The sequence below is a fragment of the Panthera leo genome, chromosome B3 (assembly GCF_018350215.1).
Source record: "Panthera leo isolate Ple1 chromosome B3, P.leo_Ple1_pat1.1, whole genome shotgun sequence".
Classification (NCBI taxonomy): Eukaryota; Metazoa; Chordata; class Mammalia; order Carnivora; family Felidae; genus Panthera; species Panthera leo.
The window spans coordinates 21,118,205-21,135,961 of NC_056684.1; the positions used below are offsets into that span (position 1 = coordinate 21,118,205).

At 37.0% G+C, this 17,757-nt stretch overlaps 1 protein-coding gene across 1 annotated transcript in view; it reads right to left on the reverse strand.

Annotated features, from left to right (window-relative positions):
* Nucleotides 1-3,292: 3,292 nt before the first annotated feature.
* The window catches only part of MCEE (methylmalonyl-CoA epimerase), a 28,704-nt gene continuing 14,239 nt past the window's right edge, over nt 3,293-17,757 (reverse strand). The window contains exon 3 of the mRNA XM_042941222.1: nt 3,293-3,593. Coding sequence (XP_042797156.1) covers nt 3,441-3,593 — 153 coding nt within the window. The 3' untranslated portion in view covers nt 3,293-3,440. The remainder of the gene's footprint in view (nt 3,594-17,757) is intronic.

A 17,757-nucleotide genomic window follows, 5' to 3' on the forward strand; every position in this document is an offset into this window, starting at 1 on the left:
ACTGCTCTAAAAAATTAAGCTTATTTAAAAGAAAAAAACATATATGTTCCACACAGAATAATTGGACATATCAATAATTTCCAATATATAAATTCTCAATTATAATTTTGATGAAAATATAAGCATTTTGTATTTTAAAATATTATCATAATAGAAAAAATTTTTTGAAAAAATGTAATGAGGTATTACAGATACATAAGACTAAGGCATTTATTAAAGTATATGAGTAACAAGAATAATTATTTTGCTTGTTTTTTAATGTTCATAAAGCCACATCAAGCTTTTAAAATAATTACATAGATGTACTAGATAATTATTTTTATTTTTTAGAAATAATTTTTCAGTGAAAATAGTTTTCTTTTAATTAAAAAAAAAAACACTGATAAAATGAACTCAACTTGTTATTCAATAATGAACACTTTTAAAATACCATTGAAAATAGAAATATAGATTACATGTTATGAACCCATCATTGGCAAGGTAGATGGAATTTAAGGCCAAATGTGAGACTTTACCTGAGGTTTATGTGTGTGTGTTGTGGGGGGGAAGGTAGGGAGGGAGCATGAATAAGCATCGATACCTAACAAAGTCAGAATTTTATTAGGGAGAAAATGAACGGATGCTAAGAGGCTATCAACACTATAACACATAATATTGTGTATATATTGCTACCAAATTTTATTCTGCTTATGAAAACAGAATTGTATTATTAATTGATGAATTAAATTCACAAAGTTAATTTTATTTAAAACATTATGGATTTTAATTTAGTTTAGGTGTTTTTTATTTCCCTGAGATTTCTTTCGTCTTTGACACATTATTTAGAAATTTGCTGTGTAATTTACAAGATTCTGGAGACTTTTCCTATTATTTGTGGTTTCTAGTTTAATTCAGTTATGACCACAAGGCATTTTTTATGGCTTTACCTTTTAAAAATGTTAATGCTTGCATTATGACCTAAGATATGGTCTATCTTGGTGAAGGTCCCCATACATTTGGAAAAAATGTGTATCCTGTATTAGTTAATGGTACTGTTCAGTTCTTCTGTATAGTTGTTGACTTTTGTTTAGCAGTTCTATACAATGCCAAAAGAGGTGTTAAAGTCCCCAATTTTAACTGTGAATTGACCTATTTTTCTTTCAATTCTGTCAATTCTCACTTTGTACTATTTTGTAGCTCTGTTGTTTGGCGAACGTACATATATTGTTATGTTTTTCATGACCTGGTACTTTTATCATATGCAATGTACCTCTTTGTTCCTGGCAATTTTCTTTAGTTCTAAAGCCTACAACCACCCTAGTTTTCTTTAGTGTTTGCAAAGTATATATATTTTTCATTCTTTTATCTACTAATACCATTATATTTGAAGTGAATTTATTTTTTACTTTTATTTTTATAGTGGGAGAGAGAGCAAATGAATGGGAGATAGGGAGAGAGAGAATCTTAAGCAGGCTCCATGTTCAGTGTGGAACCTGATGCAGGGCTCAATTGCACACCCTGGATCATGACCTGAGCCAAAATCAACAGTTAAATGCTCAACAAATTGAGCCATCCAGGAGAACCTGAAGTGAATTTCTTGTACATTTCTTGTACATTTCTTGTAGCTGGGGCTTGTTTTTTATCTATTCACTGAATATCTCTAAATTGTTGTGTTTAGACCATTTACATTTAATGTAATCATTGATGCATTAGGATGTAGGTCATTTTATTGTTTTCTGGTTTTTTTCTGTTTCCCCTTATCTGTCTTCAAGTGGGCTTGAAGAGACATTCAAGTGAATTTTTTATATTAAATATTTTTATATTTATATATACTTGTATGTTTTTATATTTTACATATAAAATATTTATAATATTTTAATACATTATCTACTATTCCATTTTTATTTGTCTACATATTTTAGTGTTAACTCTGTATAGTATTTTCAGTGGTTACTCTAGGGATTATAATATACATACACAGTTTATCACAGTCTACTAGTATCAAGTTACCTCTTCAAGTGGAATGTAGATACTTAATCACCATTTAGGTTCCATTATCCTTCCCCCTCCCTTATGTTACAGTTGTCTTGAGTATTACCTCTACATACATTGAGAACCACATCAGATGCTATTTTTCCTTTTAACTTTTAAGTGACAAGTATAACTAGATGTGTACTTGTCTTTTATAACAAGTTCAGTGTGTACCCCACTACTCATTTACTCAACATCCAATCATCCATGAATCTGAGACATTAACCACTTTCCCATACATTATGCATTTTATTCATCCATCCAAGATTCTTGAAATTCATCTTGATACTTCTACTATATTATAATCTGATATACCCCTAAGTTCATCCTCTGAGATTGATATTCCTTTCCCTTTCCTTTTCTTTTCAACTCCTTCATATTGCTTTGTGCGTATTTACATTTACTTCATGAAGTAGTTTTCCCAACTGGACCATAAGTTTCTTGGCAATGGGTTTCTATTTATTTTATATTTTTCTCTAGGATGTGGGGTATTCCATCACCTGAAGTGATAGATAACCCTACAAATTCACTGCCCTCTCAGGCCTACTGATTAGAAAAAAAAAAAAAAATCAGCTACCTATGCACTCACTAGATCATGCATGAAGTTTTCTGCAAAACTTATTCATATACCTATCACTAGCACCCAAAATACCTGCCCATATGGAACCCGAACATGAATTATTCCAGAGGAGCACAAATTTTGTCAAAATTCCTTAAGTTTAAAAGTTTGTTCTAAAAAACTTTCCCTGGGGCGCCTGGGTGGCTCAGTTCGTTAAGCATCCAACCTTGGCTCAGGTCATGATCTTGTGGTCTGTGAGTTCAAGCCCTGCATCCAGCTCTGTGCTGACAGCTGGGAGCCTGGAGCCTGCTTCGGATTCTGTCTCCCTCTTTCTCTGCCCCTCCTCCTCTGATGCTCTCTTTCTCTCTCAAAAATAAATCATTAAACAAATTTTAAAAAATTAAATTAAATTAAAAAAACTCTCCATAACATCCTCAGAAAGCACTTTGTCCCAAATATGTAGCTATGCAACTGTCAGGCATCATTTCATAACTCCATCCCACCTCACACACACGTGCATGTGCATGCACGCACACACGCGTGCACACACACACACCATCACACAGTAACATATTGTAATCAGTTACCCCATTTTGGACAGGAAAAATTTATTTCTATGAATATGATTTTAATAATATTCCCTAAGTATTTAATAACCAAGGATTCCTCCAAATCAGAAAAACCCCAAATTAACAAATATGTCAAATATATATTATGTGTATATATAATTTAAAAAAATCTCTTTAATTTGGCTTTTAATTTTGAACTTTTCATTGATAGAAGGAGTGAAGAATTCAATGCTGGAGTATAATTTGATGGGGTTTTTCAGTATATGTTGATGGGAATTTTTTAAGTTTCTTGCAAATATAAATCAAGCTTGCTCCAATTCCACAAGAACACCACCACAGTCTTTAGGATGGAGAAAAATCACTGGTTTTCCATGTGCTCCTATTTTGGGATCTTCACTTAGAATACGAATCTTCTTCTCTTTCAAATCCATCACAGATGCATTTATATCATCCACCTTGAGAAAAGGAAATAAATAAGAACACATTTGAGATCACAAAAATACCAAATTATAGCATCTTAAGTATCTCAAAACTTTGAAGAAGAAAATATCTCCTCCAGTAGCTTTAGGCAGAATCATCCTTAAACTTTCAAAAAATTTCAGCTTAATGCTTCCAGAAAAGTAAAAGAAGTTGCTAGATTTCCATAGGTGAGCAACCACAATGCTTAAGAATTTTCACCATTATTAACCATTTCTCCTTGTAACCTAAAAAATGTATAATTTACAATATTTTCTTCTAGAAGTACTCTTGGTGATACTGCACATATTGTTTTTTCTTAAGAGCCCTGGTTTCTTAATTTAATAGAGAGAAGAGGCCTACCATATAAATGGGCAAGAGATTAAAATGGTTACAGATAAGAGTTTATGACACAGATTGTGGTAGGTACTCAAAAGGTAGGAGTGCTTCCCTGGATCCCCAAACCTCCCACCTGAAAAACCACCAGGTTATGACTTTTGAGATTAAAACTTGGTATACACGGGGTGCCTGGGTGGCTCAGTCGGTTAAATGTCTGACTTCAGCCCAGGTCATGATCTCACGGCTTATGGGTTCTAGCTCCACATCTGGCTTTGTGCTAACAGCTCAGAGCCTGGAGCCCACTTCAGGTTCTGTGTCTCCCTCTCTCTCTCTGCCCCTCTCCTGCACACTCTCTCTCTCTCTCTTAAAAATAAACATTAAATAAATAAAAATAAAACTTCATACATATGAAAATGACTATTAAATTGCCACCAAAATGTTTTTCCCCATTCTGAAAAATCCAAACATTTATAGTTGTATAACTCTCTTCTCAATCATTTCTATTTTCTTCATATATACTGGCAGGCTAAAAAAGGAGCAAATGTGTTTCTATATACTTCATGAAAGAATGATTCTCCTCTATTTTGGAAAGTCATCCTCCTTAGACTGGCTCAGTTGGTTAAGTGTCCAACTCTTGATTTCAGCTCAGGTCATGATCTCACCGTTTGTGAGTTTGAGCCCCGCATCTGGCTCTGGGCTGAGAGTGTGGAGCCTGCTTGGGATCCTCTCTTTCCACCGCTCCCCCACTCACACTCTGTCTCTTTCAAAACATAGATTTTTTTAAAAACTTTTAAAGTTTATTTATTTATTTTGAGAGACAGAGTGAGCAGAGGCAGAGAGAGAGAGAGAGAGAGAGAGACAGACAGACAGACAGGCAGGATCTGAAGCAAGCTCTGCACTGACAGCAGAAAGCCTGATGCAGGACTTGAACTAACGAACTGTGAGATCATGACCTGAGCTGAAGTCAAATGCTTAACCAACTGAGCCACCCAGGCGCCCCAATGGGAATAAATAAACTTAAAAAAAAAAACTACTTTATAAAAATAAAAAGGTTACCTAATCATTCCCCTACTAATAAACATTTAGGCTAGAAGGGAAACCTAGACCCTTTTCAATGGTTAGATGCTAAATTGCCAATAGAACACAAGAGAGCTTGGTGATTGAGTTTATGGGCAAGATTCCATTGACATTTGAAGATAGAAGCACATGGCAGGAACTGGTTGAGATATTTAAGAAACATTAAAACAAAATTAAGAGAACAGATTGACATATTCTACCAAAACTGAGCTAAATCAAAAAAGAGAAGGGGTGCTTAGGTGGCTCAGTTGGTTAAGCAACTGACTTCGGCTCAGGCCATGATCTCACAGTCCATGAGTTCAAGCCCCATGTCCGGCTCTGTGCTGACAGCTCAGAGCCTGGAACCTGCTTTGGATTCTGTGTCTCCCTCTGTCTCTGCTCCTCTCCCACTCATGCTCAGTCTCTCTGTCAAATAAATAAACATTAAAAAAATTTAAATAAATAAACATTAAAATAAACATTAAATAAATAAACATTAAAAAATTTGTACATAAAATAGCAGAAGGAATGTAAAAAAGAAAAAAAGCTAGTCAATCCAAAGAAAGGCAGAAGGAAAAAAATAACAAAAACCAAAAATGGTAAAAAGAAAATACTATATGATACAGTAGAAAATAAGTTCCAATATGGAAAACAGATTAAATTAATTATGAGATTGTCAGAATGAATATAAATTTAAAAAATATGTTTACTGAAAGAGATATATGCACCCAACAATAAAAAACTGCAATTATACGCTCCCTAGAAGAGACTTACCTACACAAAACCATAAAAGATGAGTAAAAGGATGGAAAAAAGATATACCAGGCAAATATTAACCAAAAGAAAGTTGATACAATATTAGTATCAGCTAGAACAAAACTTAAAGTGAAATACACTACAGATAAAACTTATAAATAAAATGAACAATCCACCAAGATGACAAAACGATATCAACTCTGTGTGTACCTAATGATACTACCTTGAAAAATAAAAAGTAAACAAACATCCATAGCTCTCAGTATCTGATATATCCATCAAACAGACAAAAGATTAAGGATAAAGACAAGTCGTAAGTTCTTTGAATATAAGTCTGGATATAACTCCCTTATCAGATATGTGATTTGCAAATATTCTCTCCCATTCTGTGAATTGTATTTACACAAAACGTTTTAATTTTGATGAAGCCAATGTTATTGGTTATGTTTTTGGTGTTATATCTAAGAAACCATTGCCGAGCTAAGGTCATGAAAACTTATGCCTATTTTTTTTTTTCTAAGACCTTTTTTAGCTTTTACATTTAGGTCTTTGACCCATTTGGAGTTAAGTTGTATATATGGTGTAATATAGCTTTAAGCGTTTTTGAAATGCTGTCTTGACCCAGTTCTGAGTCCCTGGCTAGAGGCTGGTCAGTTCTTGAGCAACTGATAAAAGGCCACCTCTCAACCATCTCCCTTATTAGGCTCTCACACTCTAGGGCCATTATGTGGCCACTTTAATTGCTCCAGAGACAGTACCAAACAACCAGGTACAGTCCATATACCCCAGAGCCCACAGAATTATTCAAATTAACCAGGCTGAAAGGAGCCTATGAAAGCTAACCCCAACACATTTGCTTCATTAAGCTGCCCCCTACAACTGCAGCTTGCTGTTACTCTGTCCCAGGTGCAATCCCATGTGGCCTACATGGCAGTGTTGTCATTTGGAGCTCTAAAGAACAGTTTTGCCTTTGTGTCCCCACCATCAAAAGAATCTTATAAATCTTTAAATCTTATCAAACATATGGTGTGACCATGTGGCTATCCAGCTGTCCTAAATGCCATCTGTTGAAAAGACTGGTCTTTCCCCATTGGATGGTCTTTGTACCTTTGTTGAAAACTTACTGTAAATATGAGGATTTATATCTGACTCTCAGTTCTATTCTATTGATCTGTATGTCTATCCTTATCCTTGTACCACACCATTTTGATTACTATACCATTGTATAAAGTTTTCAAATCAGCAAGTGTGAATCCTCCAACTTTGTTCTTCTCTTTCAAGATTGCTTTGGCTATTTGGAATCCCTTGCGTTTCCATGTGAATTTTAAGATTAGTTTGTTCATTTCAGCAAAAATGCCAGCCAGAATCTGATAGGGCTTACATTAACTCCATGTATCAATTTAGAGAATGTTGCCTCCCTAACAATAGTCATCTGATGAATGACAATATTTTTTTTAAGATTTAAAAAAATTTTTAATGTTTATTTATTTTTGAAGAAGAAAGAGACAGAGAGTGAGTGGGGGGAGGGGTAGAGAGAGAGGGAGACACAGAATCTGAAACAGGCTCCAGTACAATTTCTGCAGTTCCCTTGTTCAATTGATTCCTAAGTATTTTCCTCTTTTGATGCTATTATAAATGGAACGGTTTTCTTAATTTCATCTGCAGATGTATAGATTTTTTTAAATGTATGGGGTTTTTAAAAATCCAGATATATAAACTTTGCATTTTAATTAATGTTTAATCCATTTACATTTAATTAACATTCATACAGTTGAATTTGTTTACCATCTTATTTTTTTGTCTCATTAATACTTCATTCTTTCTTTCTTGACTTCTATTGGTTGAACATGCATTTTGGGGGGGGGAGGAAAACCAAGAAACAGACTCTTACAAAAAAATTTTTTTAATGTTTATTTATTTTTTGACAGAGAGAGCATGAGTGGGGGAAGTGCAGAGAGAGAGGGGGGCAGAGGATCTGAAGCGGGCTCTTCATTGACAGCAGACAGCCCAGCGCGGGGCTAGAAATCATGAACCGTGTGAGATCATGACCTGAGCCAAAGTCAGATGCTCAATCAACTGAGCCATCCAAGTGCCGTCCCCCAATTTTTAAAAAATTTTTATTTGAGACAGACAGAGAGAGAGAGAGAGAGAGAGCGCGCGAGCGCATATGGGGGAGAGGGGCAGAGGGAGAAAGAATCCTAAACAGGTTCCACATTCAGTACAGAGCCAGACGCTGGGCTCAATCCCACAACCCTGGGATCATGACCTAAGCAGAAATCAAGAGTCAGTCACTCAATGGAATGAGCCACCCAGGCGACCCCAAGAAACAAATTCATAACTACAGAAAACAAACTGATGGCTACCAGAGGGGAGGGGGAGGGGGATGGGTTAAATAGGTGATGGGGATTAGGAGGGCCCTTGTTGTGATGAGCACTGGGTGTTCTAAGTGCTACATCACTAAATTCTACACCTGAAAGTAAGATTACACTGTATGTTAACTGTAATTTAAATAAAACTTGGAAAAAAAACATGTATTTTTGTACTTTTTATTTTATGTTATATTTTAGTTTTCCCTTGTTTAATTTTCTTAATGATTATTCTAGAGTTTACAATTCATATTTTAATCTTATTAGTCCACCAATGCACATATAAGAAACTTACAACAGGATACTTCCATTTGCCCAATTCCCGTCCTTTACACTTATTTATTCTGTTATAAACTCTACATTTAAAAAACTTCAAGTCAATTATCTCTTAGATAATTTAAGGTAAGAAAAAAGTTGTTATTTTAACCTACAAATTTACCATGTCTAGTACTCTTCGATCCTTGTAAAGATCTGAATTTTCATCTGGTATTATTTCCCTTCATCCTGAAGGGATGAATACTAAATATACACCCTGAATACTTCCTTAGTATTTCTTATAGCGCAGGTCTACTGGACAGGAATCCTCTCATTTTCTTTTAAGATGTTTCCATTTCACTTTCATTGTTGAAGGATATTTTCATCAAGTTCAGAATTCTAGAATGACAGCGTTTTTGTTTTGTCTTAAACTATCTTTTTAAAAGCAGCTTTACGTTCACGAAAGTGAGCAAAGGTACAGAGATTTCCTATTCATATAACCCCTGACCACATGCATGCATAGCTCCCATCATTATCAACACACCCCACCAGAGTGGTACATTTGTTACAACTGATGAACCTATACTGACAGCATTATCACCCAAAGTGCAGTTCACCATAGGGTCACTTTTGGTATTGTACATTCTACAGGTTTGGACAAATGTATGACATGTACCCATCATTGCGGTATCACACAAGGTACTTTCACTGCCCTAAAAATCCTCTGTGCTCTGCTTATTCATCCTTTCTCTCCTCTCCCCCCCGACCCACGCTTTGAACCGCTGATCTTTTTACTGTCTCCAGTTTTGCCTTTTCCAGAATGTCACACACAGTACGTAGCCTTCTCAGACTGGTTTCTTTCACTAGTAATATGTACTTAAGATTCCTCCATGACTTTTCATGGCTTGATAGCCTACTTTTTTTCAGTGTTCAAAATAATCCACTGTTTGGATGTACCAACTTATTTACCCATTCACTTACTGAAGGACCAGAGCAGCCTTGAATCTAGGACTGATTTTCCTCACTGATAAGGCAAAACCCTTCTAAATACTCTACCCAACACCCCATAAATTACAAGAACTTCCACTACGGTGGGTAAGAACACAAACTGGTCCAACTGGCGTAAAGATTATTCTGATGCTTTCAAAGGGTTCTACTCCCAGGCTCAGGTAGCTTCCTCACATGTATCATGCACTGTTCAATACTCAGATGAAGACTGGAGAAGTACTGCAGATCTCTGGAAAACTCTCTCTGGAGCTCTCTCTTCCTGTACTTTATACTGCAAACTCAATCCCCGTGGCCTCCCCAGACTTCAACTTCTATCTCCTCAACTCAGGGAGACTGCTAACCTTCACTTGGATTCCCCCTTCCTATACTGCAGCCTGGAAACTCTCTCCAGCCAGTAAGCTGGAAAACTGCAGGGCTCATCTTGTTTCCCTTCTTTCATGAGTCAATGAGTCGTGCTGTCTAATGTCAGATTTTTTTGTTTGTTTGAGGCAAAGGGATAAACCTGGCCTCTGTTAACTCAGCTACAATTAGAATTCTACATTGGCAGGGGGTTTTGTATGTTAAAAAAATGTCATTACATATTATGTTATTTCATCATTTCTGTTGTCTTTTTTTTCCCCCCTCTGATTGCTTTTAAGATTTTTCTCTTCATTTTGGCTTTCAGCTTGATCATAGTGTGCTTAGGTACTTTTTTGAATTTGCCCTACTTGAGGTTGCTGAGCTTCCTGAATTTGTGGGTTGATGTCTTACTTCAGATTGGTAATGCACTTGTAGACTATTTCTTCAATTATTACTTATGTTTTCTTCTCCTCTTTTTCCGGGATTCCAACTATACTCTGATAAAACCTTTGACCATGTTCTACATCTCTCTCTTATGATCTACACTGTTTTGTTCTTTTTCTTCTTCCATATTTCTTCCTATTGATTTTGGACTCTAGGCTCTAGAACTTTCTAAGAAGATAAATTTCTGCGGTTTTAAGCCACCAAGTTTATGGTGATTTATTATAGCATCCCTAGGAAACAAATACAGCCATTATATATCCATACTGAAATTGAACAATTAAATAAATGGATAGCAGATGGTGGGAGCCAAGTTTCTCACTGTTGGAATGGGCAGTTATGAACAAAGAAGGCTACAGTGATCCATATAGTAATGGGTTAGAGTTGGAAACATCAGTATAAACTCATGAGTTCATGAGTATGCTATATATAAATCTTGTAAGTTCTATCTGGTTATATAGAGAAATATCTATAGATATATGTATATATACACATATATACCCTTGCTTTTAGCTCAAAAGGCCAAGAAACAGTGACACTCTAGTAGCAACAAGCACATACAGAGCTCAGATCTTGGTTTCTAATACCAATCTCTAGTAAAATGAACCAGGGCTCCTTGGAGAAATGTCTGGTTCTAGGCTAGGGCAGGGAATACAGATGATGAGTCTGGAACATCTTATAGTACCAGAAAGTAAGCAGGTGTGGGAGGAAAACAAACAAAAAAGACGGGGTATATCAGAGACACAGGAGCCAACCCAAAGTGCCCCTCTGATAAGCTGGAACAATTTGAGCAACAAAACAAAGTAGTTTGGGATTATAATCCGAAGTATAAATATCTATACATCCTCACTGATGCAAATAAATGTCTGAATCACTAAGTAAATTGCTGAATAATGAATAATTGAGTAAATAAATGGGGAAGAACAGACAAATCTTCCATTCACAAAAATTTCAAGTAATTTATGGAATTATCAAAAAGATGGAGCATAATTCTCCATGCCTTCAGCACTGGCCTCACATAGAAACTTCCTCCCAAAGTTTATATTATGGAGAATGGGTGGGGGGGGGGAGTAACTTTACAGTAGAGAAACATGATGACATTGCTTCAGGTAGGGGATGAAGGGCAGTATCGACAGTAGTAAGTCATGTTGATAATATATACCCTTGATGTGATGTGATGAGAATGACACTTTACCTCTGTGGTCTTCCTCCCAAAAATCAATAACCCAAGTCTATCTAATCATGAGAAAAAAATCTCATGAGAGTTGAGGGACTCTACAAAGTAACTGGTAATCCTCAAAAATATCAAGGTCATCAAAAACAAGGAAACTCTGAGAAACTGTCACTGGCAAGAGGAGCGTGAGGAGACATGATAATTAAATGTACTGTGAGATCCTGGATGGGATCCCAGAACAGAAAAAGGACACTAGGTAAAAACTAAGAAAATCTAAGCATAGATTTTAGGTAATAATAATGTTATCAATTTGGTTCATTAATCATGACAAATGTACTATACTAGTAAGATGTTAATAATTTTTTTTTAAAAAAGGACCTAAAGTGATTAACAATCATTTGTAATAAATGGACACTGTTTAAGTCTTGATTAGAACAAGTCAACTCTAGAGACATCTGTGAATTAATCTGATAAATCTGATTTATGGACTATTATTTATGATGGTGACAAAAGATTTATTTTTAATTTTGATCAATATGATAATGTCATCATGGTTAATTTTTTAGAGACACAAACTACATAAAGGTGAAATGACATGTTGTGAAGGACTTTTAGTTTAAGGAAAAAAATAATAAAGCTAATGTGCCAAGATATTGAAAACTGTTGAAATCTGGGTGATGGGAATATGGGACTGCATTACATTTTTTTTCTACTTCTTGTATGTTTGAAATATTTCATAACAGAATCATGACTTTTTTCAGTGTCCTTTTGATAACTTCTACGCTAAATATGATCATGGATATTTTCATTAAAGAACACTCTACCCAAGTACAAATATCTACAATTCTGATATTGCACTCAGTTTTTAGTATACTGCTTCTTCAATATCCCTTAATCCAATAAATACATCTAAGATTTAATAAGTTAATGTCCATCAACCGACGAATAAATAAAAAAGATGTGGTTTACATATATAATGGACTACTACTTGGCAATGAGAAAGAATGAAATCTGGCCATTTGTAGCAACATGGATGGAACTGGAGAGTATTATGCTAAGTGAAATAAGTCAGGCAGAGAAAGACAGATACTGTACGTTTTCACTCCTATGTGGATCCTAAGAAACTTAACAGAAGACCAGGGGGGAGGGGGAGGGGGGAAAAAAGTTACAGAGAGGGAAGGAGGCAAACCATAAGAGACTCTCAAATACTGGGAACAAATTGAGGGTTGATGGGGGGTGGGGGAGAGGGGAAAGTGGGTGATGGGCATTGAGGAGGGCACCTGTTGGGATGAGCACTGGGTGTTGTATGGAAACCAAATTGACAGTATGTATATATATATAATATGTATAACAGTATGTATATATAATATATATATATATTATATATATTTATATATATAAATATATATAAATTGACAGTATGTATATATATATATTATATATATATATAATATATATATATATATAAAAGATTTAGTAAGTTAGATTTATGTTTTGAAAAAATGCCGAATTAACATTGCACTAGCATCAATTTCTATTTCTGTTACTGTTTCTATTACTGATTTTGATTTTAAAGACCTCTACCACATTTATCCTTCTGCTACAGTGTTGCTATGAACTTTACAATTCTTTAGAAGTACTCCTAATGTTTTGCTTGGCAGTTATAAAAAGAATGAAATGAAAATGTTTTAATTTTCTGAATTGAAAGTAGATGCATTATCTACTTTAAGGTTATAATAAATGCAAAGCAACTTGAATTGGGAAATTAAGTCTTTCCCCCTAAGTAATAAAAATGACAGTCAATAATAAGCCATCTACAAATTTTTCCTTTTACAGTCCTTTGTACAATTACAGTTGTGCATCTTATAATTCTATAAGACCTTAAATACCACTGGTGAAAATCTGGGCTATTGATTTCAACTTATTGGCTTTTTTCTTTTCTTTCTTTCTTCTTTCTTTCCTTTTCTTTCCTTCTTCCTTCCTTCCTTCCTCCCTTCCCTCCCCCCTCCCTTTTCTTTTCTTTTCTTTTTTTTTCTTTTCTTTTTTCCTTTTAGTGGTAGTGGTCATGGGATTGTACCTGGTATCTGGAAATTTATTTTGATTTTCTCCTGTCATTTGTAAATTAAGAGTGACAATACTCCAAATAAAAGATGTTCAGACTGTCACAACTAGAATTCAGAATCTCCACGTAAATCTTATACTCTGGTCCTTAACTGCCTCATCTGAAAATGTCAATGCAATCTTACTTGCTTGAAGGCAAGGAGTTGAACTAAATAACATCTTTTTTTTAAACCTTAAGATATGGGGGGGGGGTCCCTGACTGGCTCAGTTGGTAGAGCATGCAACCCTTGATCTCAGGGGTGGGAGTTCAAGTTTCACGTTGGGCATGGGCCTACTTAAAAAAAGACAAAAAGAAATTTAAAAAAAATCTTAAGGTCTATAATTCTCAGTGACCAAATTTTATGAACAATAATGTGCTGCTTAAAAAAAAGTTTTTATTGAAGTATAATTAACATACAATGTCACATTAAAGTCAGGTATACAACAATACTAATTCAATAATTCTACTTTGAGTAATGCACAGAGTAATGTGCTACTTTCAAGGATGCATGTTTTGACTAATTTCAAAGATATAGGCTTTTTATTTTATATAAAATTATGAGGCTAAATGATATCAACAATGAATGAAATGTAATCTTCAAATTGATATAAATCCATGACAGTTAAAATTAAAAGCCTAGATAAAATATTTGTTTCAACTGTCTTTTCCCCCCAAATTAAAAACTAACTAACTAAATTATGCAAACTTCACAATGTTCTCACTTCGCATGGAGTTCAGAGGGTTCCTGTGTATTCTTGAGAATTATTTCAGAAGCGCATATGCCACCTCAGCTTTCACATTTGTTTGATAGGACTCTCTTATTTCAAGAGGCTCTCTCCTTTTCCTTCTTTATTTTTTCTTGGTAATATATTGCTCTTAGTTTTACAAAATGATCTTAGCTGTAGTTGGAAGTTAAAATTTTTTCCTTACTTAATAACACAGAAAGTTTAAAACCTCATCACACCGCCCCCTTTTTTTGTTTGGTCTCTGGAAATGTTATCTTTAAATGAAACTTCCACATCTGGGAACTGGCGACATACAATTCACTGGCGGAGCTTAGCTATTCCCTAGGGCTTATCATAAAGCCAAAAAGAGAATGGAAATTTTTAAAAAACAGAATTTTCTGCCTTCTTGGTTGAAGAACAGACACTCCTCAGCATGCAAAAAATAAGTTGTCTTACTAGCCTTACAATTTTTCTTTCATAAATAATATATGCTCAATGGCAAAAGATCTATAAAAACAAATAAAAAAATAAGTCATCCATTATGGGACCACTCAGAAAATAAAACTGCTACATTTCTTTACACTGTATCTTTTTTTTATTATTTTTTTAAATGTTTATTTATTTTTGAGAGAGAGACAGAGCACAAGCAGGGGAGGGGCAGAGAGAGAGAGGGAGACACAGAATCTGAAACAGGCTCCAGGTTCTGTGCTGTCAGCATAGAGCTTGACATGGATCTGGAACTCAGGAACGGTGAGATCATGACCTGAGCCAAATTCAGACACTTAACCAACTGAGTCAACCAGGCACCCCTGTATCTTATTTTTTTTTTAATGTTTATTGAGAGAGAGAGAGAGAGAGAGAGAGAGAGAGAGAAAGCCCACAGGAGACGAAAAGAGAGAGAGGGAGAGAATCACAAGCAGGCCCTGCAAGGTCAGTGCTTGATCTCACAAACCATGAGGATCAAGACCTGAGCTGAAATTAAGAGTCAGACACTGGGGCTCCTGGGTGGCTCAGTTGGTTAAGTGACTGACTTCAGCTCAGGTCATGATCTTGTGGTTCATGAGTTCAAGCCCCATGTCAGGCTCTGTGCTGACAGCTCAAGGCCTGGAGCCTGCTTTAGATTCTGTGACTCCCTCTCTCTCTACCCCTCCCCTGCTCCTGCTCTGTCTCTCTCTCTCAAAAATAAATAAACATTAAAAAAAATGAAAAAATAAAAAGAGTCAGACACTTAACTGACTAAGCCACCCAGGTGCCCCTGTCTTATTTAAAAAAATTAAAAAAAATTTTTTTTTAATGTTTATTAAACATTAAACTGTAAGATCATAACTTGAGCCGAAGTCAGGCACTTAACCAACTGAGCCGCCTAGGCACCGCCCCCCCAAAATTTTTTAATGTTTATTTATTTTAAGAGAAAGACAGAGCATGAGCAGGGGAGGGGTACAGAGAGAGGGAGACACAGAATCTAAAGCAGGCTCCAGGCTCTGAGCTGCCAGCACAGTGCCTGATGTGGGGCTCGAACTCATGAACCGTGAAAGCATGACTTGAACTGAAGTTGGATGCTTAACCAACTGAGCCAGCCAGGCACCCTAATCCTGTCTTATTTTTTAAAATAACATTTTTATCATGTGCTTTTCCCCATCAGTCTGGTGCAGTGAGGATTATCTCCAGATGAAATCCAATATCCTTTCTGTGCTTGTAATGCGATTTCTTGACTGGGAAACCTGACTCCCATGATTTTCACTATACTTACTTATTTCATTAAACCCTCTAAGAAATCAGCCCCTATCCCTGCTACTGTACCTCCCTCAGCAATGCACTCTTCACCGCAGGTGTGTCCCCTGACTCCTCACCTGGCTGCATCTCCCACTCCCCCTGAGCTCCCAGTCACCACGCCATGTTACCAGGCCCCATGTGGAAGCCTCCTGACCCACTTGGGTTCGGGCACTCCTACTTTAAGCCCTCCTCACCATGTCTGGGCCCCAACTTCCTGCACAGAACTGTCCCGATGTATGCATACCCTTCACTCCTTGTTTGAGCTCTGACTCCCTATATCTGCTGCCACCCCATGTGGATGTCTACCTCACCCTGGTCAGGCCCTTGCTCCCCATATCAGGCCACCCCATGTGACAACATGCACTAGCCCACTTGGCTTCAGCTCCCCACACTGAGTCACCATTTCCCCCTGTACTGATGCACTCCTCACCGGAGCCAAGCCCTGATTCCCCATGCTGGGTACCCCCTACACTCACGCATGCGCACGCGCACACACACACACACACACACGCGCACACACATACACACACACGGTGTTAATGCCTCCTTCACCCTATTCAGGCTCTTACACTCCATGATGCTCCCGCCACCCCCATGAGTGTCACCCTCCACAGGCCTACACTAGGTTAGCCTTCCATGCTGATGACCTTCTCACTCTGACACCTGAAGCTGAGCTGCCTCTCTGCAGGTACGACCCCCATCCCACTCTGCTCAAATACTGCACCCTGAGCTGGACCTCTCCAGGCATGGGCATCCTACTTGGTCTCTGGCTTTCCCATGGCAGGCATCTCCCACTTAAAGATGCTCTTTTTACCCTACTTTGGCCACAACACACCCTGATTTGGGCTACTTCGGCTCTCCCCCCAAACACGGGAGTGCCCTACCTAACATCTTCAAGATTGAATTGTACAGGAAGGGAAGGAAGGGAGAAGGAGCCATAATTATTTTGAATACTGTTCATTTTCTCATTTGTTTTGGCCACTACAAAGCATTATTTGGCAAAGCAAATAGGTGCACTAATCTTACCTTTAGTTTTATCTTGCCTTACATTTCCTTTTTGTTCTAACTTGCACTATTACTACTGTCCTTGTTTTATTTCTTATAAGCTGCATTTTGGTCAGTCACCACTAATCCTCTGTGGAAAATGCAGGGCATGTTGTGAACACATGAAGCAAGTGGGCCACTCAGCTACGCGTCCCCAGCAGCTAATACAGTGAAGATCAGAGTGAAACCGAAAATACTCAACAACCAGCAATATAATATAGACAAAGACACCAACCAAATAGAATGGGGGGACCTCACTGAGGATCGGAGTCCTGGAAGACCCCTGCTGAACGTGTTAACCCTTTAGGAGATGAATTGTGCGTGTGTGTCTGTGCATGCGTGTGTGTGTGTGTGTGTGTGTGTGTGTGTGTGTGTGTGAGGAGTGTAGGGGTCTCAGGGAAGGGTCCTTCTGGAAGAGGGATGTTACTCAGGAGGTTTAGAGCAGGAGCTGTTTAACCAACTAGCATGGAAGCATTAAAAAACATTTTGAAACCTTAATACAAATTTGCTGAACAAGAAAGGCTTGCACCGTGATACACCTTGCTGTCTGGGCAAGTTCTTTAGGGAAGTTCTTTAGTGAAAGCACAGCCTATTCTCCTCAATACCAGAACCATCTCCTCAGGGAGGGGCCTGCAGAAGGCAGGAAGTGCACATGGGCACCATCAGTACAAGTTGTGCCAGGAAACAGCTGGCTACCTGGTCCACACATAAGCAAGAGAAGACTTCCAAACTTCCTCTAGTGAAAGACAAACCACACAAGTGTAAGAAATGTGGGCAAACCTTACA